Source organism: Prionailurus viverrinus, chromosome A1 (genome assembly GCF_022837055.1).
Source record: "Prionailurus viverrinus isolate Anna chromosome A1, UM_Priviv_1.0, whole genome shotgun sequence".
Taxonomy (NCBI): domain Eukaryota; kingdom Metazoa; phylum Chordata; class Mammalia; order Carnivora; family Felidae; genus Prionailurus; species Prionailurus viverrinus.
In genome coordinates, this window is record NC_062561.1 from 175,545,838 (window position 1) to 175,567,445 (window position 21,608).

The window sequence follows — 21,608 nt, forward strand, 5'->3', positions numbered from 1 at the left end:
GCGAGATCGTGACCTGACCGACTGAGCCACCCAGGCGCCCCTTTTTTAAAATTTTTTAATGTCTTTTTATTTATTTTTGAGACAGAGAGAGACAGACCATGAGCGGGGAAGGGGCAGAGAGAGAAGGAGACACAGAATCTGAAGCAGGACCCAGCCTCCGCATGGTCAGCACAGAGCCCGATGCGGGGCTCGAACTCACAAACCACGAGATCATGACCTGAGCTGATGTCAGCCGCTTAACCGACTGAGCCACCCAGGCGCCCCTTGTTTTGTTTTTAAAAACAGATGTGTATTCAGAGTGTTTTAAAATTCCTCTTTGAAGAAAGATCCCCTGTTGGGAAGAAAAAGAAGAAGAAAGGAAAAGGAATCCAGGAATCCAGATGGTTTTTCTTCTGCCTCCCCGGCCCCCGTCAGTCACTGCTTTTTCCCTGGGTCAGGGCTCCTCAGAGGAAAAGAAAAAGAAAAAGGCTTTCTGCCCACGATTCACATTAACCCCTCTTATGACCGTATTTTTTCCTTCTGAATTGATATCTCCCTGTGCCACATTTTTTAGTCTTCTAAAAAACTGCCAGAAATGATTAGACAGGAGAACAAAAGGACTGGGGACTCTGAAAGGTAAGGACTCCACACGTTTGAATTCAGTCACCTCTTTTATTATGCAAATACGGCCCCCTTTGATTCTGCCTCCCGTGTGTGGTTCAGTGGAGACTCCCAGGATAAATGGGGCACAGATGCAGAAATGAAGGTTCCACATTTCGCAAGCCCCTTTTCCTTAGAAATCGCCTCCCCACGGCCCCAACTGTTTCCTTAAAAATGTGGTCCAAATTCCTGGGGAGTGGGGTGGGGGGTATAAATTTTGAACCATTGTCCCTGGCTAAGAACAAAACCCAAAACCCCATTCGCTGGTGGCCTAGAGCTGCTGCCTCCGCCGTCCAGGTGCAGATCTGGGTGGTGTTTTCTGCCTGGGACAGGACATCATGGCTTTTACACTTCTGCTGAGCGCTTCCTGTTTGCCAGGCAGGGCGCCAAGTACTTTCCGTCTGCCCGTTGTCTCCGTTCACCCCCCACAGCTGCCTGAGGTGAGAGCTCGCTCAGATGATCTCGTGTCGCGGATGAAGAACCCAGGACTGACTCAGGTGGAGTCACTCTGGGATGGAAGCCCAGAAGCAGGTTCAAAGATCTGGGCACTGCGACACAAGGTGCACAGGGACCAGGTGCCCAAGCCTGGGGTTCTGTGTCGTCCTGGACACGGAGTTTGTAGAAACACAGCCAAACGAGAAAACTGGCACCATGTGCTCAGAAGGAACGAACGAATGAGTGAATAAGTGAGCGAATGAATGGATACCGATCTAAGAACACTGCGGGACGGAACTGCAGAAAGAACAGGGACCGTGGAGCCCGGCCTTTGGGTTTCAGTCCCAGCCGTGCCGGTCGGTGGTTTGCAGGGTGGTTTTGTGCAATTATCTACCTGTCTGGGTCTCATTTTGCTCATCCGTCAAATGGTGCCAGGAACAGCTCTATCTCAAGGCCGTGGGGAGGATAAAAAAATTTTAAATCCACAGGGAAGCTCCTTGTTAACAGCATCCTATAGAGGGAGACCTACAATTTATTGTCAAAACCAGATGTTACGTGTTGATTTGCTATGATTCCAGATCCACTTGTTCATGGCTTAAGTGGAGTTGTTTTGTTCGGGGGGTGAATTTGTTTACCCTGGGGAAGCGGCGTCAGGATAATGTCATCAAAACGTTTGTGCCACTGAGCGTTTATCCGTAGGAACATACGGGGTTGACATTAGGACTAACGGACAGTGAAACCTTAAATACCGGGCATCTGTGAGGACGTACCGAGAGCCATCAAGTCTGGGCAAAGCTACTCTTCGCTGATCTAAATAGCTCTTCGAAGACCTTGGGACATCAGTTCCTGCCATGGCAAGGCCACTCTTTGCCGGCGGTGGTGAAAACCATACAGTGGCCCCCGTGAAGGAGATCATCTTGCCTGCCAACACTGGGGTCTTTGTTCCACTAAAGCCTTGTGCCCCAGCAACAGCCGGCTTTCAATTCACGCTGGCAGCTGGACGTCAGCTGTTGGTTGGCTAAGCCAGCTCTTCCAAGAACTACGTCTTAGAAAGCTATACCGCGACCACACCTGGGCTTTCTTTCTTTCATCTCCCCTTTGCCTGGGAAAATGGTGTAATTAACCTATCAGGGGAGTATGGTATTTCTCCATTGGTTTATTAAGAGACATTATCCTGCATGCTATTGATTGTGAAATATTATCATACATTATAATTCCCACAGTGAACCCGTGTTAAGTAAATTATTGGCAAAGATGCTCTCAGTCTCTGAGCATGATTTGGACAAAATACCAGGGAGACTGGGACCGGGAGGGGGTGTTATGCAAAATGACACCTCGTCAACCCAAATGAGGGGTCACCCTCCTTCCCAGCGTGCAAACCGTGACTTCGGCTTCCCCAAGAACAGAAGAGCAATGCTTCAGGAGAAGGAGCCTGGAAGTGTTTTTTCAGGTCACTAACCTAGCCTTCTTGGCACCTGACCTTGAGTACCCGGCTCTGTCTCATCCGCTCACCGGTCTCAGGGGGCACTTCATAAAATCATACTGTTTTAGGTGTGTGGTTTGGTTTTGGTTTTGGTTTTGGTTTTTTTTTTTTTTTTGCATGCTGTTTCAGTTTAATTGAGCAGAGATCGAGATGATGGACGCCAGGAGTCTTATTGTGTGTTGGAGTCCCATGTCTGCCTCTTACAGGCTGTGTGATCTGGGGTATGATACGTAACCTCTCTATGCCTCAGTTTTGTTCCCTGCAAAATGGGGATGTTAATCCCCACGCTTATGAGTTGTGTGAGGATTGGGTGCTGAGCACAGCCCCCTAGCACCCAGAAGCCCTTGATAACTGGCAGTTCCCCTCCTTCCCTTTGCGTGAACCGGGGGGCCGGTGTGAGTACTGGAAATTGACAGTGAAATTGGATTGCGTGGCTGTGTGAGAATATATGACCAGGGCAGAAGCAACGGGCACTCTGCTCCACGTGCCCACGGCCCCCCCCCCCCCCCCCGCGGGAGCCCACTCAGAACAATACCTTACACTGGCCTTTCTGCCTTCACTTTCCCCAGTCTCCACTGTACCTCCTGGCCTCACCTATAAATAAACCACCACCCCAAGACCTGTTCTTTAAAGAACCCAAAGCGAGAAGGTGGCTGGTACCTGTTGTAGTCTGCATGCTTATGGGCCCTCCAAATTCATACGTTGAAATCCTAACTCCCAAGGTGATGGTACTAGGAGGCGGAGCCTTTGGGAAGTGATTCTGCCCTAAGAGTGCAGCCCTCATGATCGGGATAATGTCCCTCATGAAGGAGACTTCAGAGAGAGAGTCCCTTGCCCCTTCCACTGTGTGTGGATACGATGTGAGGATGGCTACGAAGGACAAAGCACGCTCTCTCTAGACGCCAAAGCTACCCGCACCTTGATCTTGGGGTCCAGAACAATGAGAAATAAATTTCTATTGTTTATAAGCCACCCGGTCGATAGTATTGTTATAATGGCTCCAACAGACTGAGACAATAGCTAACATACACTAAGTGCTGGCTGTGTGCCCAGCGCTGTGCTGAGCACTTTGCAAGCACCCTTTTGTGCAATCCTTGTAAAAATGTTACGAGATAAGAATTATTATTACACTCCTTTTACAGATGAGAAAACTGAGGCGCAAAGAGGTAAGTGATTTCCCCAGGTTCTTACGGCGGCTTAGTAATTTTCCAAGACAACGTACCCGGGCCAGAAGCCAGGTTTGCACTGGTTGATTTAGAGGGGTGGAAAAAATGTTTCCCTCTTCCCTTCTAGGTTCTTTGGCTGATCTAATAATTAAATTGACATAAGACAGATTAACGGGAGAAAAACAAATTTAATGTGTACATACAGGAGCCCCATAAAAATGTGAGACCCAGAGGCAATCAGGCAACGGAGGCTTATATACCTTGTGCGTGTGTGTGTGTGTGTGTGTGTGACAGGGCGGGAGGATTTGCTGGCAGCCGAGGAAGGACAAGGAGGTCGACAGAAGTGGTACAAGGTACCAAGGGCAGCAGAGAGGGCATTCCTGCGGCTCAGGCCTCCCCACCCATCTGGGGGTGCTTCTGCCACAGCTGGTTGTCCAAGGTGGCACCCGGGCCAAAAGACACGCCGCGGTGGCGACACGCAGAGCGGGAGCTGCCCGGCCCCAGACTGCGCATGCGGTGGTGGTATAGAGCTCACTGCTCTGGGCGCGGGCGTAGGATCAGAGCTCGCGTGTGCGAGCACCAGAGCACTGTCAGGTTGCTGCTGTTGGTAAAATGCTTCCGTACAACTCACAGACGCCCCCAGGCCCGCGGCTCTTGCCCCCTGGCTCTGGCATCTTCTTGGGGGACATCTGGCTCTTTGCAGGTTCATTTCTCTGTTCCATGGTGGTAGCTCCCCAGTTGGTCCCCCTGGGGCCTACCTGAGCCTCACCATCAGGAGGAGCCCCAGGTTCCTGGACCCCCGCTGTGATCGCGGCTCCAGTGCCTGTCCACCCCCCCCCCCACCCCCCTCCACCACCTGCGGCATGGGAGTGTGCTGGCTTCAGAGGGGCAGTGGCAGAGGCCTGTTCCAAGGTGGCCCTGCAAGGCTCTGAGGCTGCAGCTGCCCGTGGGTCTTGGGCAGTTGAGCTTGGTGCTTCTTGGTACAAATATGGGGACACGGGTCACAGGCGTAGGGCCACTCGTAGGGCCTGTATGCAAGCACATGTGCACTTGGAGATTAATGAGGGAGCCGAGGGTCTTTGCACAGACGGGGCAGGTGGGGTTCTGCTCACTCGGGGGCCTGTGACCTCAGCTTCTGACTTCACCTTTGCCGAGACAGCGGCGGCCACCTCTGCCAGGCCCGGCAGCCGGGCCTCGGGGGCCTCAGGTCCTGTCTGGTGGAAGGACAATCCTTGGTCCCACAGGGCACGTGCAGCAGCTTCCAGGCCCCTGTGAACTGTCTCTGGCAGCTGAGGCAGCTCAAGGCTTTGGGGTTCTTGCATTCTAAGTCCTGGCAGGGGTCGGACGTCTACGAAGCTGACAGTCCGGCTTCTTGTGTTCCGTGAAAGCAGTGATGGTCTCCAAAGGAAAGACCAACAGGCGGCGGCCGAGGTCAACAGATCTAAGTGTTTGTCAGTCCAGGGCTGGTGGTGGCGAGGGCGGTGGATCAGTGGCATCGACAGCACCCGCTCACTCTGCGCGCTGAGGTCGCCTGTGCGTTGGGGGCACCCAATGGAGTGGCAGGGTTCGCTCCGGGACTGCCCTGGTGCAGGCACTTCCTTTCCGGGAGAAGGCTCCAGCCCTGGCGCCAGTAGGGGAGGCGCATCTGGCCTGGGCTTCACTGGATGACAAGGCCCGGCCTTTGCATCTCAACGTCTGTGCTGGAGGCTGGCGGCTGGGGCCCGGTCTTCTTGGCAGGGCGTGCAACTGGCCTTGTGGCGGGAGGGACATAGGGAGAGGGCCAGGCGGGCTGGCCGCTGGAGGTGGCCTGGGCCAGGTGCCCTCAGACCGAGGGGTTCAGGTGAGTTAGCAGCTTGGGGCTTCCAAGGGGAGAAGAGCAGATAAGCACAGATGAATGGTAATCAAACGTTTGCCCTGCCATGCAGATAAGTCTTTCAGATAAAAAGGTTTCTTTGGCAATAACTCTCCTTCTGACACAGGACCTTTATCTAAATTCTTTCAGGCGCGTTAGGGAGAGGTAAAAGTTTCCCTGAGTCGGGTGGGTCTTGATTGCCTTCAGCTCAAAATAATCCCCGCGTCAAAGTGGCACATCTCGCGGTGGCCTGCTCTGCTCGCTTTCGATTCTGTTCCGCTATGTCTGTTTCATTCGTTTGATGTGAGCAATCCCTGCAGGGAGTTTGAAGGATTCCTCCTCGCGGGCGGTAGCGGGCGGATATCTAGGAGGATATCTAGGCGACACGGATGTATGGGTCAGGCGTTACGGATGGAATGAGGATTCTGACCAGGGGAAGAGTTTAGCGGAGGCTTAGCGGGAGGCTGTCAATGTGTTCTGATGGCACTACTCGAGGGGTACAGGAGTTGGTTCCCCACCAGAGGCGTTCTCGGTCCTCTTGACTCATGGTGAGGGGCTGGTCCTCCCTGGGGCAGGGAACTCTGTGCTTCTGTGGTGAGGCGGGTGCCGTGCGGGGAACCCCCCCCCCTCCATGTCATTCACTGGGGCACATTTCTGGTGCGAGGGGTCAACAGATCTCGCCCTTCCTCGAACCTGCAGCATCCACCCAGCTCGGGTCTTTTGGCTTGTGAGTCCCTGCCGAAGCTGGGGAAACTGAGCCTCGCTCATGCTCCACGCGCACGGGGTGCCTTCCTTCTGACTCAAGTCAGACTCAAGTCTCCGTGGGGGCCATTCTGACACAGGCACGCTGAGGAGAAGCCTTTAATTTTAGCTCTTGCTGATGAATGTCTGACCCGAGTCCCAGGAAACTTCATTCCAAAATTAGATTCCAAGAATTGAAGTGTGGTGTTTTCAGTTTGGAGGAAATGAAAGTCTAGAAAACCTGAGGCTGGGAGGCCATAGAAATGAGACTGCCCAGTCGCGGCCCAGGGACCTGCCCTCCGGAGGCGCAGACTCAAACACCCAGCCTGGCCTCGTACTGGCCGAAGGCCTCCGGGCCAGCCGTATAATCTCTCTGCTCCTCAGTTTCCTCACCCAGAGAATGGGATGATATCAGCCCCTGCTTCATACATTGCCGTGGGGACTAAACGGCAACGCGCACAGATCACTTAGCACGGTGCCTGGGGCATAATAAATGCTCAATAATCATAGCAGAGCAGAGGGCTCAGGGGGCATAAGGCCCATGAAAGATGAGGGCAAGGGGACGACTCAGGGAGACCCTCAGATGGTGGTACAGCTCTGACATTTGGCCAGGGCAGCATGCAGTTGTAGAGCAAAGATTGTTCTTAGAAGACTCGCACTGGACAGAAATGGCCTGGCCCGAGTGCCCCTGCCACGCCCAGCCACCGGCGGGTACTTCCCAGGAAGAGCGTGGCCTCAGCTAGAGCTGGTCCTGAGCGCTGTCTCCCAGCAAGAGGCTGGCGGCCAGACGCACGTCTTGGAACTAAGAAACTGTCGGGCCTCTCTCCAGCTTTTGGAAACCACCCCCCCTTCCATGGGGACTGGCTTCTCCTCAGGACCCACCTTCCTTCCCCACCGCAGTGGCTTTCCTCAAGTCCTATCCTGTTTAGCACCGAGGCTCGGAGAGCCTGGGGACTAGGGGACACCCAGGGGTGGTCTTGGGGCTCTAGCTCCCCTAGTGCAGGCCCAGGTGTGGGTGTCATCTACATCTGCTCCCTTTTTTTTTTAATTTTTTTTTTAATGTTTCTTTATTTTTGAGACAGAGAGAGACAGAGCATGAACAGGGGAGGGTCAGAGAGAGAGGGAGACACAGAATCCGAAGCAGGCTCCAGGCTCCGAGATGTCAGCACAGAGCCTGATGCGGGGCTCAAACTCACAGACCGTGAGATCATGACCTGAGCCGAAGTCGGACGCTTACCCGACTGAGCCACCCAGGCACCCCCACATCTGCTCCCTTTGACATCTCCCCACCTATGGGTGGACACACCCATCTATAATCTTGCTGGTCCAGCAGCTAAGTGGGGATCCAGCTTTGTCCCCTCTGCCACTGCTCCCATCGAGGGGCAGGGGCCAAGCCTCCTCCCCAGCTGACGCTACTCTTGGCCAGGTGACCTGCTTTGGTCAATGGGATACCAGTAAACACTGGGTAAACAGAGGCTTCGTAAGTGCTTGGGGGACTGGGACCTTTTCCTCTTGGAACACCGTCCTGAGGCCCATGCAAGGAAGCCGGTCTAGCCTATTGGAAGATGAGAGGCCGTAAGGAGGGGCACCAAGCAAGGTGTCCCAGCCAACAGCCAGCCTAAACTACCAGGCAGGGGCCATCTTAGACCTTCCGGCAACCAACGCAGCTGCATGAGGGAGGCCAGGTGAACCAGCCGAAGATCACCCAGCCAACCCACAGAATCAGGCAAAGTAACGAACCCTCACTGTTTTAAGACACTGCTTGGAATGTTTATTACGTAGCCATAGAGAGCTGATACACAGGTACCCATATAAACACCGCCCGAGGAGAGAAGCGAATTCTCTGAAACCTTACAAGTCCCCAGGAAGGAGACACGTGGTCCCTAGCCGCCTAATTTGTAGAGGTTGCCCCTCACACCTAGGGTCACGCGAGGGATCAGAGGGGGCAGAATTTGCTCCCAGACTGTGCCTTCCGCATTTGGGAATGGGACACGGGCCCATCCCTGAGTCACATAGATGATGGCTGCTCTCTTAGACAGCAAAGACTCAGAGGAGCCCTGAAATTGACATACATCAGGGCTTGCTGGAGGGTCACGCCCATCTCTAGTTTCTGTGGCAGGGGAGCCGAGGGGGGAGACTTCTTTTGAGTGCATGAGGGGCTTATGCTTTAGAAGTCAGCCAAGGTGTGTGTGAGGGTGTGCTTGACTTGTTAATTAATCAGTGCATTCAGCAGCCACTTATTGAGGTCCAACTATACGCCATCCACTCTGGAAATTTTCTCAGAAGGAAAGGACACCTACTTTGACCCCAATATAAACCAAAAAGCACAGACTAAAACGTTTCAGCTGAGACGTGTTCGAAAATTAAAGTTATTTTATTTTTCCTACTTATGAAAGTAATGGTTACTCGTTGCAAAACATTTAGAAAAAAAAGCATATAACAGAAATAAATATCACTTGAGTCTCTGTCACAGATAACATTTTGGTATTCTTGGTTTCACCTGGATTTTAAGAGGGGCCATTTTGGTTGGGCTCTGAAGGATGAGTAGGAGTTTTCTGGGCATATCAAAGATGGAAAGGCCATTCCAGAGATAATGGCATGTCCATGTGGAAGAACGTGGACGTGGTTTGTGAAAGCTGATGGGAAAGGGTCAGGAAGGCCAGAGGGAAAATGCCGACTTGGACAGGCTGGCAGGGCCTCAACGGTCAGATCCAGGAACCAGAACTTTGTCAAAGGGCTTCAGGAGAGGGTGAGCCTGTTCAGACAGCGTGAAGGATGAACTGGAAGGGGGAACCCCGGCAGCAGGTGCCCATGAAGGCTCTGGTCCAAGTGGAACAGACGATGGTCTGAAACAGGGTTGTAGTGACGGGGACCGCAGAAGATACGCAACCTCAAGGAGTAAGAAGCAAACCCAAAGACAGGTACCTTTTGATTGTTACTTCGCACAGAGACCATTACATCCTCTGTTGGGGAAGATGTGAAGAAAGGGGTCCTGTTGCTACAGTGGAAATTGGCATCACCTTTTTGGAGGACGGTCTGTTTACTGGCCATGTGATTTGGGGCAAGGGAGCCAACCTCTGTAGGCCTCAAGGTCACTGCATGAGAAATGAGGACAATGAGAGGATGTATCTTATAGACTTGATAAAAGACTTCAATGAAATAGTGAGTAAAATGTGCTTATAATGCCTGGCACTTCAAAGTCAATGCTAAATATAGTCAGCTTCTATCCTTATCGTCACCGCCATCACCATCAAAATTTGAAAAGGTCACAGCCTACGACCCAGCTAATCTCACTTCTAGGAATTTCTCTTTTTTTTTTTTTTTAATTTTTTTTTCAACGTTTATTTTTGGGGCAGAGAGAGACAGAGCATGGACGGGGGAGGGGCAGAGAGAGAGAGAGACACAGAATCGGAAACAAGCTCCAGGCTCCGAGCCATCAGCCCAGAGCCCGACGCGGGGCTCGAACTCACGGACCGCGAGATCGTGACCTGGCTGAAGTCGGACGCTTAACCGACTGCGCCACCCAGGCGCCCCTCTAGGAATTTCTCTTAAAGAAACAACAGTGTCAGGGGAATAGAAAACTACATACAGGAATATTCACCACAGCATTTTTTTTTTTTAAATAGAAAAACCACGGAAATAATGGCACTGTCGATTGATCGGGGAAGGGTAAGTAAATTCTAGGAATTATTATACTGAACTTCTGTAAAACTCCTAACAAGAATGAGGAAGACCTACCTTTGTCACCTTGAAAAATGTCCACAGTGGGGGCACCTGGCTGGCTCAGTCAGAAGCCCAGGTGATTCTTTTTGGTCTTTGGGTTGTGAGTTTGAGCCCCATATTGGGTGTAGAGATTACTTAAAGAAAGAGAAAAATTTTTAAAAGTAAGAAAAATACCCACGGTATATTTTTAAGGGGAAAGAATGAGGTTGCATGTAATTTAATATGTATACTAAGATTTCTTTGATTTTTATTTTTAAGTTTTGAGAGAAGAGAGAGCACGACCAGAGGAGGGGCAGAGGGAGAGAGAGAGGATCCCAAGCAGTCTCCACGCTCAGCGCAAAGCCCGACCCAGGGCTCAATCCCATGACCCTGGGATCGTGACCTGAGCCAACCAGGCGCCCCCTAAAATTTCATTTTTATAGACAAAGCCAAACCACACCCATTACAGGTGAGCATGCATGTTTGCATCCGCACATACGCGGTCTGGATAAACACAGACCACGTTATTCTGCAGGTTTCCCTCGGAGATGCAGTGTTGGGAGCTGGGACCGGGAAACGAGAAGAGGGAAGCTATCACTTGATCCATTTCCGTGTTCTCTTAGTCTATTCTTCGAAGCATGTATTATTTTTGCAGTGCAACTTAAAGAGCTCTTTAGGCCAGAGAGGTTGAGGCTAGACGGAAGGCAGGGGGAGGGGGAGGAGAGCAACACAGAGCCAGGGCGGTTGCTGGGATGGGAATGAACAGAGAAGCAGGTGCGTGCCCAGAACTGAGCACCTGCAGGGCTCCAGAAGCTTCATTTTTTTTTTTTTTTTCAAAAGGCAATCTCCCTTCCTACTAGAGTCTCTACAGAGACATCCTGTCCACAACCCACACGTTGCCGTCTTGGGGCCATCTACTGTTTGCATGCAACGCTCTTCCGGGGTCCTTTGCACAGGCTGCTCCGAACGGAGCCTTAGTGGTGGGGTTTGGGGTCAGAGGCTGGCTCCGCCCCTCCTTCGGGTGGCAGGCAGGCTGAGGGGAGGGCGGGTCCGGGCAGGACACGAGGCACAGCTGCTGTACTGGCTCAGTTCTGCCTCTGCCACGTATTAGCTGGAAGCTCTCGGGCCGGGGCCTGAAATGTCACACTTGCATCTGTGAAGCGGTTATTTCACAGCGTGTCGTGAGATTCAGTGAGGTGGTGAAAAGGCAAAATAATTGCGCGGTGAACGTTAGCCATCTCCATAAATGGGGGCTCACTGGTGTTTGGGTGGATTTAAAGGATGACACACGTCCGTCCGCAGCATTAGCTCAGCGGAGGACATTCATACACTGCGGTGCCTTAAAAGCCCCCCTGAGCACCTCCAAAGTCATTAAATTATTTGCAAGTAATGGGGTGCCTGGGTGACTCAGTCAGTTAAGCATCTGACCTCGGCTCAGGTCATGATCTCACGATTTGTGAGTTAGAGTCCCGCATCAGGCTCTGCACTGACTGTGGAGCCTGCTTGGGATTCTCTCTCTCTCTCCCTCTCTCTCTCTCTCTCTCTCTCTCTCTCTGCCTCTCCTCAAATGTCTCTCTCTCAAAATAAGTAAACTTAAAAAAAAATATTTGAAAGTACCCTCGATCTCCAGAACAGTGGTTCTCAACCCTGGCATGACCTGGGGAGCCTAAAATGCCAGTCCCCAGGCCACCCCCAGATACTGATGCAATTGGTTTGGATAACACCTGAGGCATGGGAACTGGGGAATGTTCCTCAGGTGGTTTTGGAAACCGGGCGTGAGAAACCCTACTCAGATGGGGCACCCTCTTAACACCCAGCTGACTTTTACGGATGCATCTCCCCATGGCTGCCTCACTCTGTGCCCAAAACCTCTCTTTCCTACTCTCAACTCACCGACTTAGAGCTGTGGTCCACGCTTCTCTGTCCTCTGCCTCTCCTCTCTCCACTTGACATTGTCAGGCTCTACCTGCAGCTTGGGATTCCTTCGTGTTTTTTCCTCCACTGTGCAGATTTTGCCCTTGCAAAATGGGCACTCATTCTTCTGGCCAGAGGGAAACATCTGCTGTGTTCCTGTGCTTCCTGCATCTGTCCCCACCTGCACCCACCCCAGAAAGCGCCAGCTGATGGGACTCTGCCCGGGAATGGGGTCCCGGTACCACCCCACCCCTTGCATTCTGAGCCAACATTATTATTCGATCTGTGCCAGGAGGTTGCATCCTTTAGCATTTCAATACAGTAGCTGGTTTAGTCTCTATTTTTAGCTTGTTATTATGTTTTTCTTTTTTTTTTTTTAAAGAAAAACTGTTCTCTGTGTTACCATCTTTCCTGGAGATTGCACATGATTAAAATACATTTCATTATAAACGGGAATAAGAGGGCAGAACGTGTTCTTGATTGCAATCACACACGATGAAATGATTTCCTGGCCACTGGAAGCTAGCTGGGATGACCCCCCTGGACTACTAATGTTTGCCAAGCTGACACCGTGGCCATACTGGCAATGGCGTTTGTCTGTTTTTTCCATTCGAATGCTATTGCAGAAAAAATAAAAAGACCAGGGAAGGAAAGTCTTGATTTGGGGTTCTCCGTTTACCTCTTTTTTAAATTTTTTTTAACATTTATTTATTTTTGAGAGAGAGACAGGAGTATGAGTGGGAGAGGGGCAGAGAGAGAGAGAGAGAGAGGGATACACAGAATTGGAAGCAGGATCCAGGCTCTGAGCTGTCAGCACAGAGCCCAACATGGGGCTCTAACCCATGAACTCTGAGATCATGACCTGAGCTGAAGTCAGAGGCTTATCCAACTTAGCCACCCAGGCGCCCCAAGCGTTTACCTCTTTTAAGCTTCGCAAGACCAAAGAGTGGGTTTTACTGTCTCCGTTTTACAGATGAGAAAACTAAGGCTCCGTCCGAGAGGGGAACTGGCTTTTCCCATATCATGAAAATAGCAAGTGGCAGAGCTAGGATTTGACTACTGTTTCTCCCCTGCACAAAACCCTTCAGAATGAGCCCAGGCTTTCAGGATGAACATGATGCTCCTCCTCTGGGCACTGAAGGGATCTCACTACTCTACCCCCCCTCCCCCATCCCCCACCCAGGAGCTGGCATCTTCCTGAGAGCACTGGCCTTTGCACAGCGTATTTAGCCACCCTTTCTCCGCTCTCCAGGTCCTCCCATTGACTGTTCCGTCCAACCAGAAGCCCCCATTTTCTTCATCGCCCCTTTCTCTTCCCCATCAGTAATTCCTCCTCATCCTTCTGATGTCAGATGATGTCCCATTCCCTAAAGTCCCCGCCCCCCATTCCCAGCTCCCCTCCCGGAGCTTTTAGGGTTCATCCTCCTGGTGTCACTGGCCTGTGTCACAGCGCCGATGGCCCTGAGGGTACGCCCTCGGTCCGTCTACCATTGTTCTGTGTTCTGCCCCACCCCCACCCGCATCAGGTGCTTCCACGGATAGATTCTTCCCCGCCTGTCCTACACCAAACCTGGCCATCTTTCCAGCTTGCCGCAGCTGGAGAGATCGTCTTTCTCAAAGCGTCCTCTCCTCTCTTCCCGAGTTGGCCTCGGAAATTCAGAGATGCAAGTTCTCCTGCCACCACCGTCCCTTGCCTTGGGACACCTGCGGTCAGCTGCGGGGAGCGTGGTGGGGGCTCAGCCGCGCGATCTCGCAGGCAATGCTGCGCCCTAGTGGCGCCTCTTAGCGCTGCAGCTCCCTCCCACCGGAGCTCGGAAACCAGGGGAGCCCGCTTGGGACTGGCAATGATCCTATGAGGCAGATAAAGCCAAGGCATTATTCAGCAGCCTGAACTTGACGTTCTTCTGCTTATAAAAGGAATACAGATGCATTCCAGAAAGTATGTGACACGGAAAACTATAAAGAAAACAAGGATTGCCTGTAAACCCAGAGACACCAACTGTTCACCATTTTGGTGTATATGCTTCTAATACGTCTTTTATACAGATCCGTGCATTTATTAGAAATTTGGGGTTGTCCTACACAGAGGTTTTAAAAAATAGTATTCAATGTGTCCTGAATTCCGGAGCAGAAGTCTGAAAACTCGGAAGAGCATAAAGGAGAAAATTTAAAAATCACTTATAATCCCATCATCCAGAGATTGACTTTCTTCTCGACTTATTTATATTAGCGACAATGGACTGTTATTAATCCATTTATCTATATATCTTGCAAGAATCCCAATCAGAAAAAAATTTTTTTTAAAGTTCCCAAGGGAGGGGCACCTGGGTGGCTCAGGCAGTTCAACGTCGGACTTCGGCTCTGGTCATGATCTGAGTTCGAGCCTCACATCACATTGGGCTGGCTGCTGTCAGCGAGGAGCGGGTTTCAGATCTTCTGTCCCCTTCTCTCTGCCCCTCCCGTACTTGTGGTCTCTCAAAAATAAGTGAAACCTTAAAAAAAATTAAAAGTTCCCAAGGGAAAACGTATTGTTATATTTAGATTACCCTACAGTAACTTTTTTTCCTGCCTAGTAATTTCTCTGGAAATACCCCTCAACCTCCCCCTTCCTCCAACCTCCGTCTGACCTTGCATCCATATGGCTCCCGTGGGAGTAGGCAGGCCTTCCAAGAACCTGAGTGTACTCATCTGTGGGATTAATTCTTAGAAGAGGAATTGCTTAAAACAGGGCATGTGCTTTTGTAAGTTTTCATAGATACCGCGGACTGTCTTGCAGGGAAATCATAGCAGGTTGCACACCCACCGGCGGTCATGGGAGTGCCTGTTTCTCAGCAGGATCCCCCACAGAGTGTCGTCAAACTTTCAGCCCCTGGGATCTGCACTTGAAGCTTAGCTACAAAGTGCTGAGGGCGTGTGCCCCGCGCCAGGCACCCGGCTAGTGTTGTCTCTTTATGAACACTCCCCGAATTCTCACAAGTAGCCCGTGAGGGAAGCGGTGTTACTTTCTTGCTACAGAGGAGGACACTGAGGTTCAGATTGCTTAGCCTGCCTCAAATCACGGAACGGAGCTGAATTCGACCTCAGCCTTTCATCCTAACAACACCGCGGTGGTTCATTAACGTTGGATGCATCAGAATCGCGCGGGGGAGGCTTGTTCAAAGCTGGCTGTGCCCCACCTTCAGACTTTCTGATTCAGTACTTATGGAAAGGGCCTGAGAACACGCATTTCTAGTTCCCAGTGTCGCCGCTGCTGGTCCAGGGAATGCATTTTAAGAACCGTCGCTCCATGGGGCGCCTGGGTGGCGCAGTCGGTGAAGCGTCCGACTTCAGCCAGGTCACGATCTCGTGGTCCGGGAGTTCGAGCCCCGCGTCGGGCTCTGGGCTGATGGCTCAGAGCCTGGAGCCTGTTTCCGATTCTGTGTCTCCCTCTCTCTCTGCCCCTCCCCCGTTCATGCTCTGTCTCTCTCTGTCCCCCAAAAAATAAATAAACGTTGAAAAAAAAAATTAAAAAAAAAAAAAAGAACCGTCGCTCCTGATTCTTATTTTAATCTGGGACTTTATCTGGAAACGACCTCGCAGACCTACACGTTCCACAAACCTTGTGTGTGTGTGTGTGTGTGTGTCTGTCTGTCTATGGGAATGTGAATAATCTTTCACAGTTCTTTGAATGAACCAAGTTAGGTTTGTGGCCAGTCATTCCACTTCTCCAAGTCTGTTTTCCCACCTTTGAATGGAGATGAAACCTTTGGGCGAATTATAAGGAGTGATATACGAAAAAAAAAAAAAAGCGTGCAACCACTTGGAATATCATAAAATGCTATTCCAAAGTCCGTTATAATTATTCCTATTAATGGAGAAGCTGTGAAATACAGTGGGAACTACTTGAGATTGACAGGCCTGGATTGAGATGGTGGCTGGGCCACTGTGTGACACTAGACAAGTTAGTGCACTTTGAGCCTCAAATTCTGTTTTTTTAAAAAGTTTATTTTGAGAGAGAGAGCGCGCGCATGTGTGCACGAGCGGGAAAGGGGCAGAGAGAGAGGGAGAGAGAATCCCAAACAGGCTCTATTCTGTCAGCACAGAGCATGGGGCTCGATCCCACGACCCCGAGTTCATGACCTGAGCCCAAATCAAGAGTCGGACGCTTACCCGGCTGAGCCACTCAGGTACTCCTTCTCTTTAAAGAGATGGGGATTGGGGCGCCTGGGTGGCGCGGTCGGTTAAGCGTCCGACTTCAGCCAGGTCACGATCTCGCGGTCCGTGAGTTCGAGCCCCGCGTCAGGCTCTGGGCTGACGGCTCAGAGCCTGGAGCCTGTTTCCGATTCTGTGTCTCCCTCTCTCTCTGCCCCTCCCCTGTTCATGCTCTGTCTCTCTCTGTCCCAAAAATAAAAATAAAATGTTGAAAAAATAAAGAGATGGGGATATGATGGGCTCCTTGAGGATTAAATGTGCATCGTCCCAAGTGTCCTTTCTGCTCCAGAGGCTTTAGGGGCAGTGATGTCCTCAGTGTCAAAGGAATGCAGCTTGGTTGCTGGCAGCCATTTCCCCTCTCAATTTCCAGGGACGATGTTTGTTTCGGGCTCTAGCCCCAGAAAATCCTACTCCACTCCTGACACATCCTGGTGATGACACAAAATGGATTCTTTTCTGCAAGGAAACGGGAGGCCTCGTTTTCAGATTCCTGGGAAGAGTCCAGTTTGAACCCAATGATCACACGGATCCTTGCCTGGTACCGGTTGTTCTAGGTGCTGGAGATATGGCAGTGGACAAAACAGAAATCCCCGCCCTCATAAGCTTATTGATACTGGTTTCCTAAGTACGTCAACACTGAGCCTTGAACTTTCTTGGAATCTGGTGGGGGGGCAAAATATGCAAACCCATGGAAAATTGTAGGTTGATCTGAAATTGACACAAGGACACTCAGATCTCAGGGAACACCAAGAGGTTCGGCTACAGCCAGAACTTGTCAAGCTGTCCCTGGGGCTCCTGTTATCCTGCAGGTTCTGGTTTGGGAGGTCTGGAGTGGGACCTGAGAAGTTTCCTTCCTTCCTTCCTTCCTTCCTAATGTTTATTTTTGAGAAAGTGAGAGCGAGCGAGAGAGAGCGAGAGAGAGAGAGAGAGAGAAGGTGTGTGGGGGGGAGAGGAAGAGAGAAAGGGAGGTACAAAATCCAAAGCAGGGTCCAGGCTCCGAGCTGGTAGCACAGAGCCCGACGTGGGGATTGAACTCGTGAACCGAGGGGTCATGACCTGAGCCGAAGTCAGACGCTTAACCAACTGAGCCACCCAGGCGCCCCGAGAACTTGCATTTCTAACACACTTGGACATTCTGGTCTATGGACCACGCTTTGAATATCTACATTTTAAGTGACATCTTATATTCATCACAACAAACATGACCTTATTTTTCTTCAGCTTTCAGTAAAATTCTGCATATGCAAAACCAAAACCAAAACCTAATTTTGAGTATTCCAGTGGTTTACGTTCTCAGACAGGGCTGGAAGTCTGGGTGTCTGATCTTGGCTGCCACCGCAGTTTTCTAGTGACCAGGAGCAGCCCTGGGCATGCGCTTCACCGTTGGAAGCCCCGCTTTTCTCATCTGCGAGCACAGACTTTTCCTACCTTGGTCTCGTTTAGGCAAAACCTTGTTAGACATTTGACAGGATGCATCCAAGTGTCTCCGTTTGACCATTTTAACCTGGGAATTGTAGTTAGGCTGTGGGTTATCTCTGGGAAGGTTGCTGGGGTTCTAAAATCTTACCATTAATACCGAGGAACTGGTATTCTCCGTGTCTCTAGAACTCATAAATATACCACGGGCAGCCATTCATTGAATGTTTACGAGGCGCCAGGCGATATGCGAATTGCTGTACGGGGACGGTCTTGCTCATGTTTACAACTCTATGAAGTAGCTTCAATTATTTTCTCCACATAACCAAAGCGAACAAAGGAAACTGAAGGTCACAGAGAATGTCGGCTGCCCAAACACATCGACTGCCACAGTGGGTACGACCAAGATTCTACCAGCTGTGACTTCTGGACCCACGTTCTTGAGTATAATTAATCTAAGTGATGGACGGAGGGACGGTAGCAGAACAGATGCAGAGACGTGAACGACAAGGTTACAATGCGCAATCTTTTATTGAGTCTGTTAGTAAGGCGCTCCCCAATCTTGGGTTAACTTAGATTTTCTCTCTGAACGACAGAAAATGCTAGCTCCACATTAGCAGCTGACAAACAGTATGAAAGCAAATTCACCTCACCAACCATGTGCAGTGGGACATCCCCCCCCCCAACCCCCCCCCGTGCTCGTAACAAACGTTCCTGGAATGACACCACGGGGCGGGGGGGGGCAGAGGGTGGGTGCCCGGCGCATATGGTGTTCGAGAAGGTGGAAGACTGGTAGCCCCACACAGGAAAACATTTCCTGCCAAAGGCACCACAGAAAACTGTCTCATTAGGAGTTCCTGATGGTAGCCAGATGTTAAGTCTGAACGAAAGTACCATCGACTGTAACACAAAACCACATCGCCCTTTACATACAAATAAGAGAGAGAATTTATTTTCAGTCTGAGTTTATTTAACATTTCATCCAGTTGAACGGAAATAATACATTGACTCCAACACTGGCAAAGACACCACGCTAATACTGAATAAGATCTGCCAGTCAGTAATACGTACAATCATAATTATCACGTGACTAGAAATATGAACAACTATTTACCTTTATAAGCTCATTGCACTTCATGTGGACTTTTCTCCAGAAAAGATATTTCTAAGAGATCAGCGAAATTGCCAATCTTGGTTCATTTGTTCCTTTTTATAAACCACGATTAAATGATACAGTTAATATTTCTATATAAAAGCATCAGGGGTTGGAAGCCTCAGTAAGTGTTTAAAAAGACACATCTCCATGTTCATTATCCCTTCTGCAACAGTGCTTTGGTCCTACCTTCCTGGTGTGTACAAAATTTTGGTTAGTTCATCAAGCGTCAAGCCAGTTGCTAGCTGATTTCTCAATGAAGGTTAGGATTCTGAAAGGGACCTACCAGTTAATGGGGGAGGGGGCGGTGAGAATTCTGAGATTAGCTGGGGCAGGTGGGGTTGGCGTCAAGCGCTTAGTTAGGTTAAAAACCACCCTTGCAGCACCTCATGGAGATCTGCCTTCAATTTCAGGCTCTTACCGCTACTTAAAGAGAAGCATCTACGGCAACAAAATACATCAGAATGTCATGGGGAACCAATTTGCCTCAAATGGTTTAAGACAGAAAATCTCAAAGAGAAAATTCTGGTGGCACAAAGGAAGGCTCGAGGTGCCCCCAAGCTTCAGATCCATAATCCTTTCAGAGAAAAAGAGAAACACGGACACAAGGCACACCATTTTTTCTTTATGAGGAAATACAGACTGGTCACATCGTCGGGAAAAATCTGTCGAAACTAGCTTCTACATTCCCCCCCCCCCCCCCCCCCCCCTTACAAGTCTCTGAATTACAAGTGAACTGAGTGGTCTTCACTCAACAGAACAACCACCTAGCATATGCCTGGAACATCTACAGACGTGAAACATAACCTGTTACGTTAAAAATAGGTGAAGCTACTACAGATGATGTAAACACTGGCCCACGGATTCGTTATTTTCAAACAGGGTAGAATGCAATAGACAATATTCAAGGAAAATTCATTTAGTCACTGATTCACATACACAACATTTCCGCATCTTTCTGAAAGCCAAGGAGATCTAGAAGAATGACCAACACAGGTAGCTAGCTGGAGCTGGGCTCTCACTCCTAAAGAATCAAACAAACCAGATCCAACCCAGTCACACAGCACCGGTATTGAATATACTTCCAAAATCCGACACGTGTAACATTTCTGTGATTTGATTATTTGGTGTAAATAACCGAATCTAAGGTCAACAAGCGCGAGGTAAGATTAACTTCGTAAGAATGTAAAACAGAATAAATTTAGAAGTCAACCAAAGAAATCCCCCAGCAACGTGAATGCACATGATCGTGGCCGGCAGGAACAGCTCATTGCACTTGTCTATTACTGTGCCTTGCGGGAAGTACATGGGGGAGCTTTCAATCCTACAAATCCAAAAGATATGTCACTTAGTTGGGGTTGCCCACTGCCCAGACTGGAAGTAAACTTCCCTTAATGTTTAGGAGTCCAGTTTTTTACAGCTTAGCCTCAGAGCTTTGTGTGTTCCCAAATCACTGCTGAGTGATTTGAAACAAGAACAGGAAAAACATTCAGTATTTCAAACGGATTTCCTTTTCGCTCACTGATAATCAGTAAGTATTTATTGAGTATATACTGAACATCTACTCTATGCCTAACAGTGCTTTTTAAAACTCTGGGGGAGGGCTGGTATATTGTCTTTGAAAAACAATTACTATAAAAGCTACAGGAAGGTATTTTTGTAGATTACACCGTGATTCAAATGTAAGGGAGCCAACGGGTGTCGGGCGCCAGGCCCACACCAGGTGCTGTGCTGTAGGTGGCAGCTTGACTCTAAAAGGCTAATGTGGATCTTGAAAAGGTTTCTGTCACTGGGAGAACCCGGGTTGAACAGGCTTCTCCTCACCAGGTCTGCAGCAGGCGGGACAAGCTGCAGAGTTTCTTCCCCTATTTTATAATCCCTTGTTAAAGTACACGCGCCGTAACTCAGGATAGGTCTCTCGGATCTTGGCTTGCAGCTCAGCCTCCAAGCTCGTCACAGACATGGAACTGGGATAACGGAGAAATGACAGGATTATTACATGGGCAGAGCAGGGAACTAGAATCTGCAGACGGCAGAGAAGGGACCTTTCCGTGCCACCCCTCACCACCCCCCCACCCTGCCCCGCCATGACTGGTATTGTAAAACAGGGTCCTGTTTGAAAAATGCTTCCTGGGCCCTGAAAGTGAGTGTCCAGTTCCTTTTAGACAATTAGTTGTTGCTAAAAATCCAAGAAATACACTTAAGAACCCAACAATTCTTAGTTTTTTTAATGTTTATTTATGTTTTGAGAGACAGAGATGGAGAGAGTGAGTCCTGGAGGGGCAGAGAAAGAAAGAGAGAGAGAGAGAGAGAGAGAGAGAGAGAGAGAGAGAGAATCCCAAGGAGACTCCATGCCTTCAGCGTAGAGCCCAATGTGGGGCTAGATCCCATGAACCATGAGATCATGACCTGAGCCAAAATCAAGAGTCAGATGCCTAACTGACTGAGCCACACAGGAGCCCTAAGAACCCAACAATCATTAAAGCTTACAAACTTCTTCACTGGGAAAAATAAGCAATGCCACTTCCAGACCCTGCTGGTATTGGGAAACGTGGTAATGCCACTGCCCAAAGAGAACAATCTAATGTTCACCATTAATAAAAAAGACACGTATTTAGTGGATTTTTTTTAATGTTTATTTATTTTTGAGAGACAAAGAGAGAGCATGAGCAGGGGAAAAGCAGAGAGAGAGGGAGACACAGAATCTGAAGCAGACTCCAGGCTCTGAGCTGTCAGCACAGAGCGAGATGCAGGGCTCGAACTCATGAACTGTGGTCATGACCTGAGCTGAAGTTGGACGCTTCATTGACTGAGCCACCCAGGCACTCCAATTTGGATTCTGTAACACTAACAATTCACTGGCACTAATATGCTTTTGTCCATTGTATAATAATACATGCTTATTGCAAAACTTTT

The 21,608-nt window shown here is 49.9% G+C and overlaps 1 protein-coding gene and 1 pseudogene across 3 annotated transcripts in view; both read right to left on the bottom strand.

Annotated features, from left to right (window-relative positions):
* Positions 1–4,254: 4,254 nt before the first annotated feature.
* LOC125164603 (zinc finger protein 296-like) lies at positions 4,255–6,122 on the bottom strand (annotated as a pseudogene).
* A 12,347-nt stretch (positions 6,123–18,469) lies between these two features.
* The window catches only part of SFXN1 (sideroflexin 1), a 40,368-nt gene continuing 37,229 nt past the window's right edge, over positions 18,470–21,608 (bottom strand). For all 3 annotated transcript variants that reach the window (XM_047855148.1, XM_047855139.1, XM_047855153.1), the window contains exon 11: positions 18,470–20,659. In XM_047855148.1, coding sequence (XP_047711104.1) covers positions 20,563–20,659 — 97 coding nt within the window. In that variant the 3' untranslated portion in view covers positions 18,470–20,562. The remainder of the gene's footprint in view (positions 20,660–21,608) is intronic.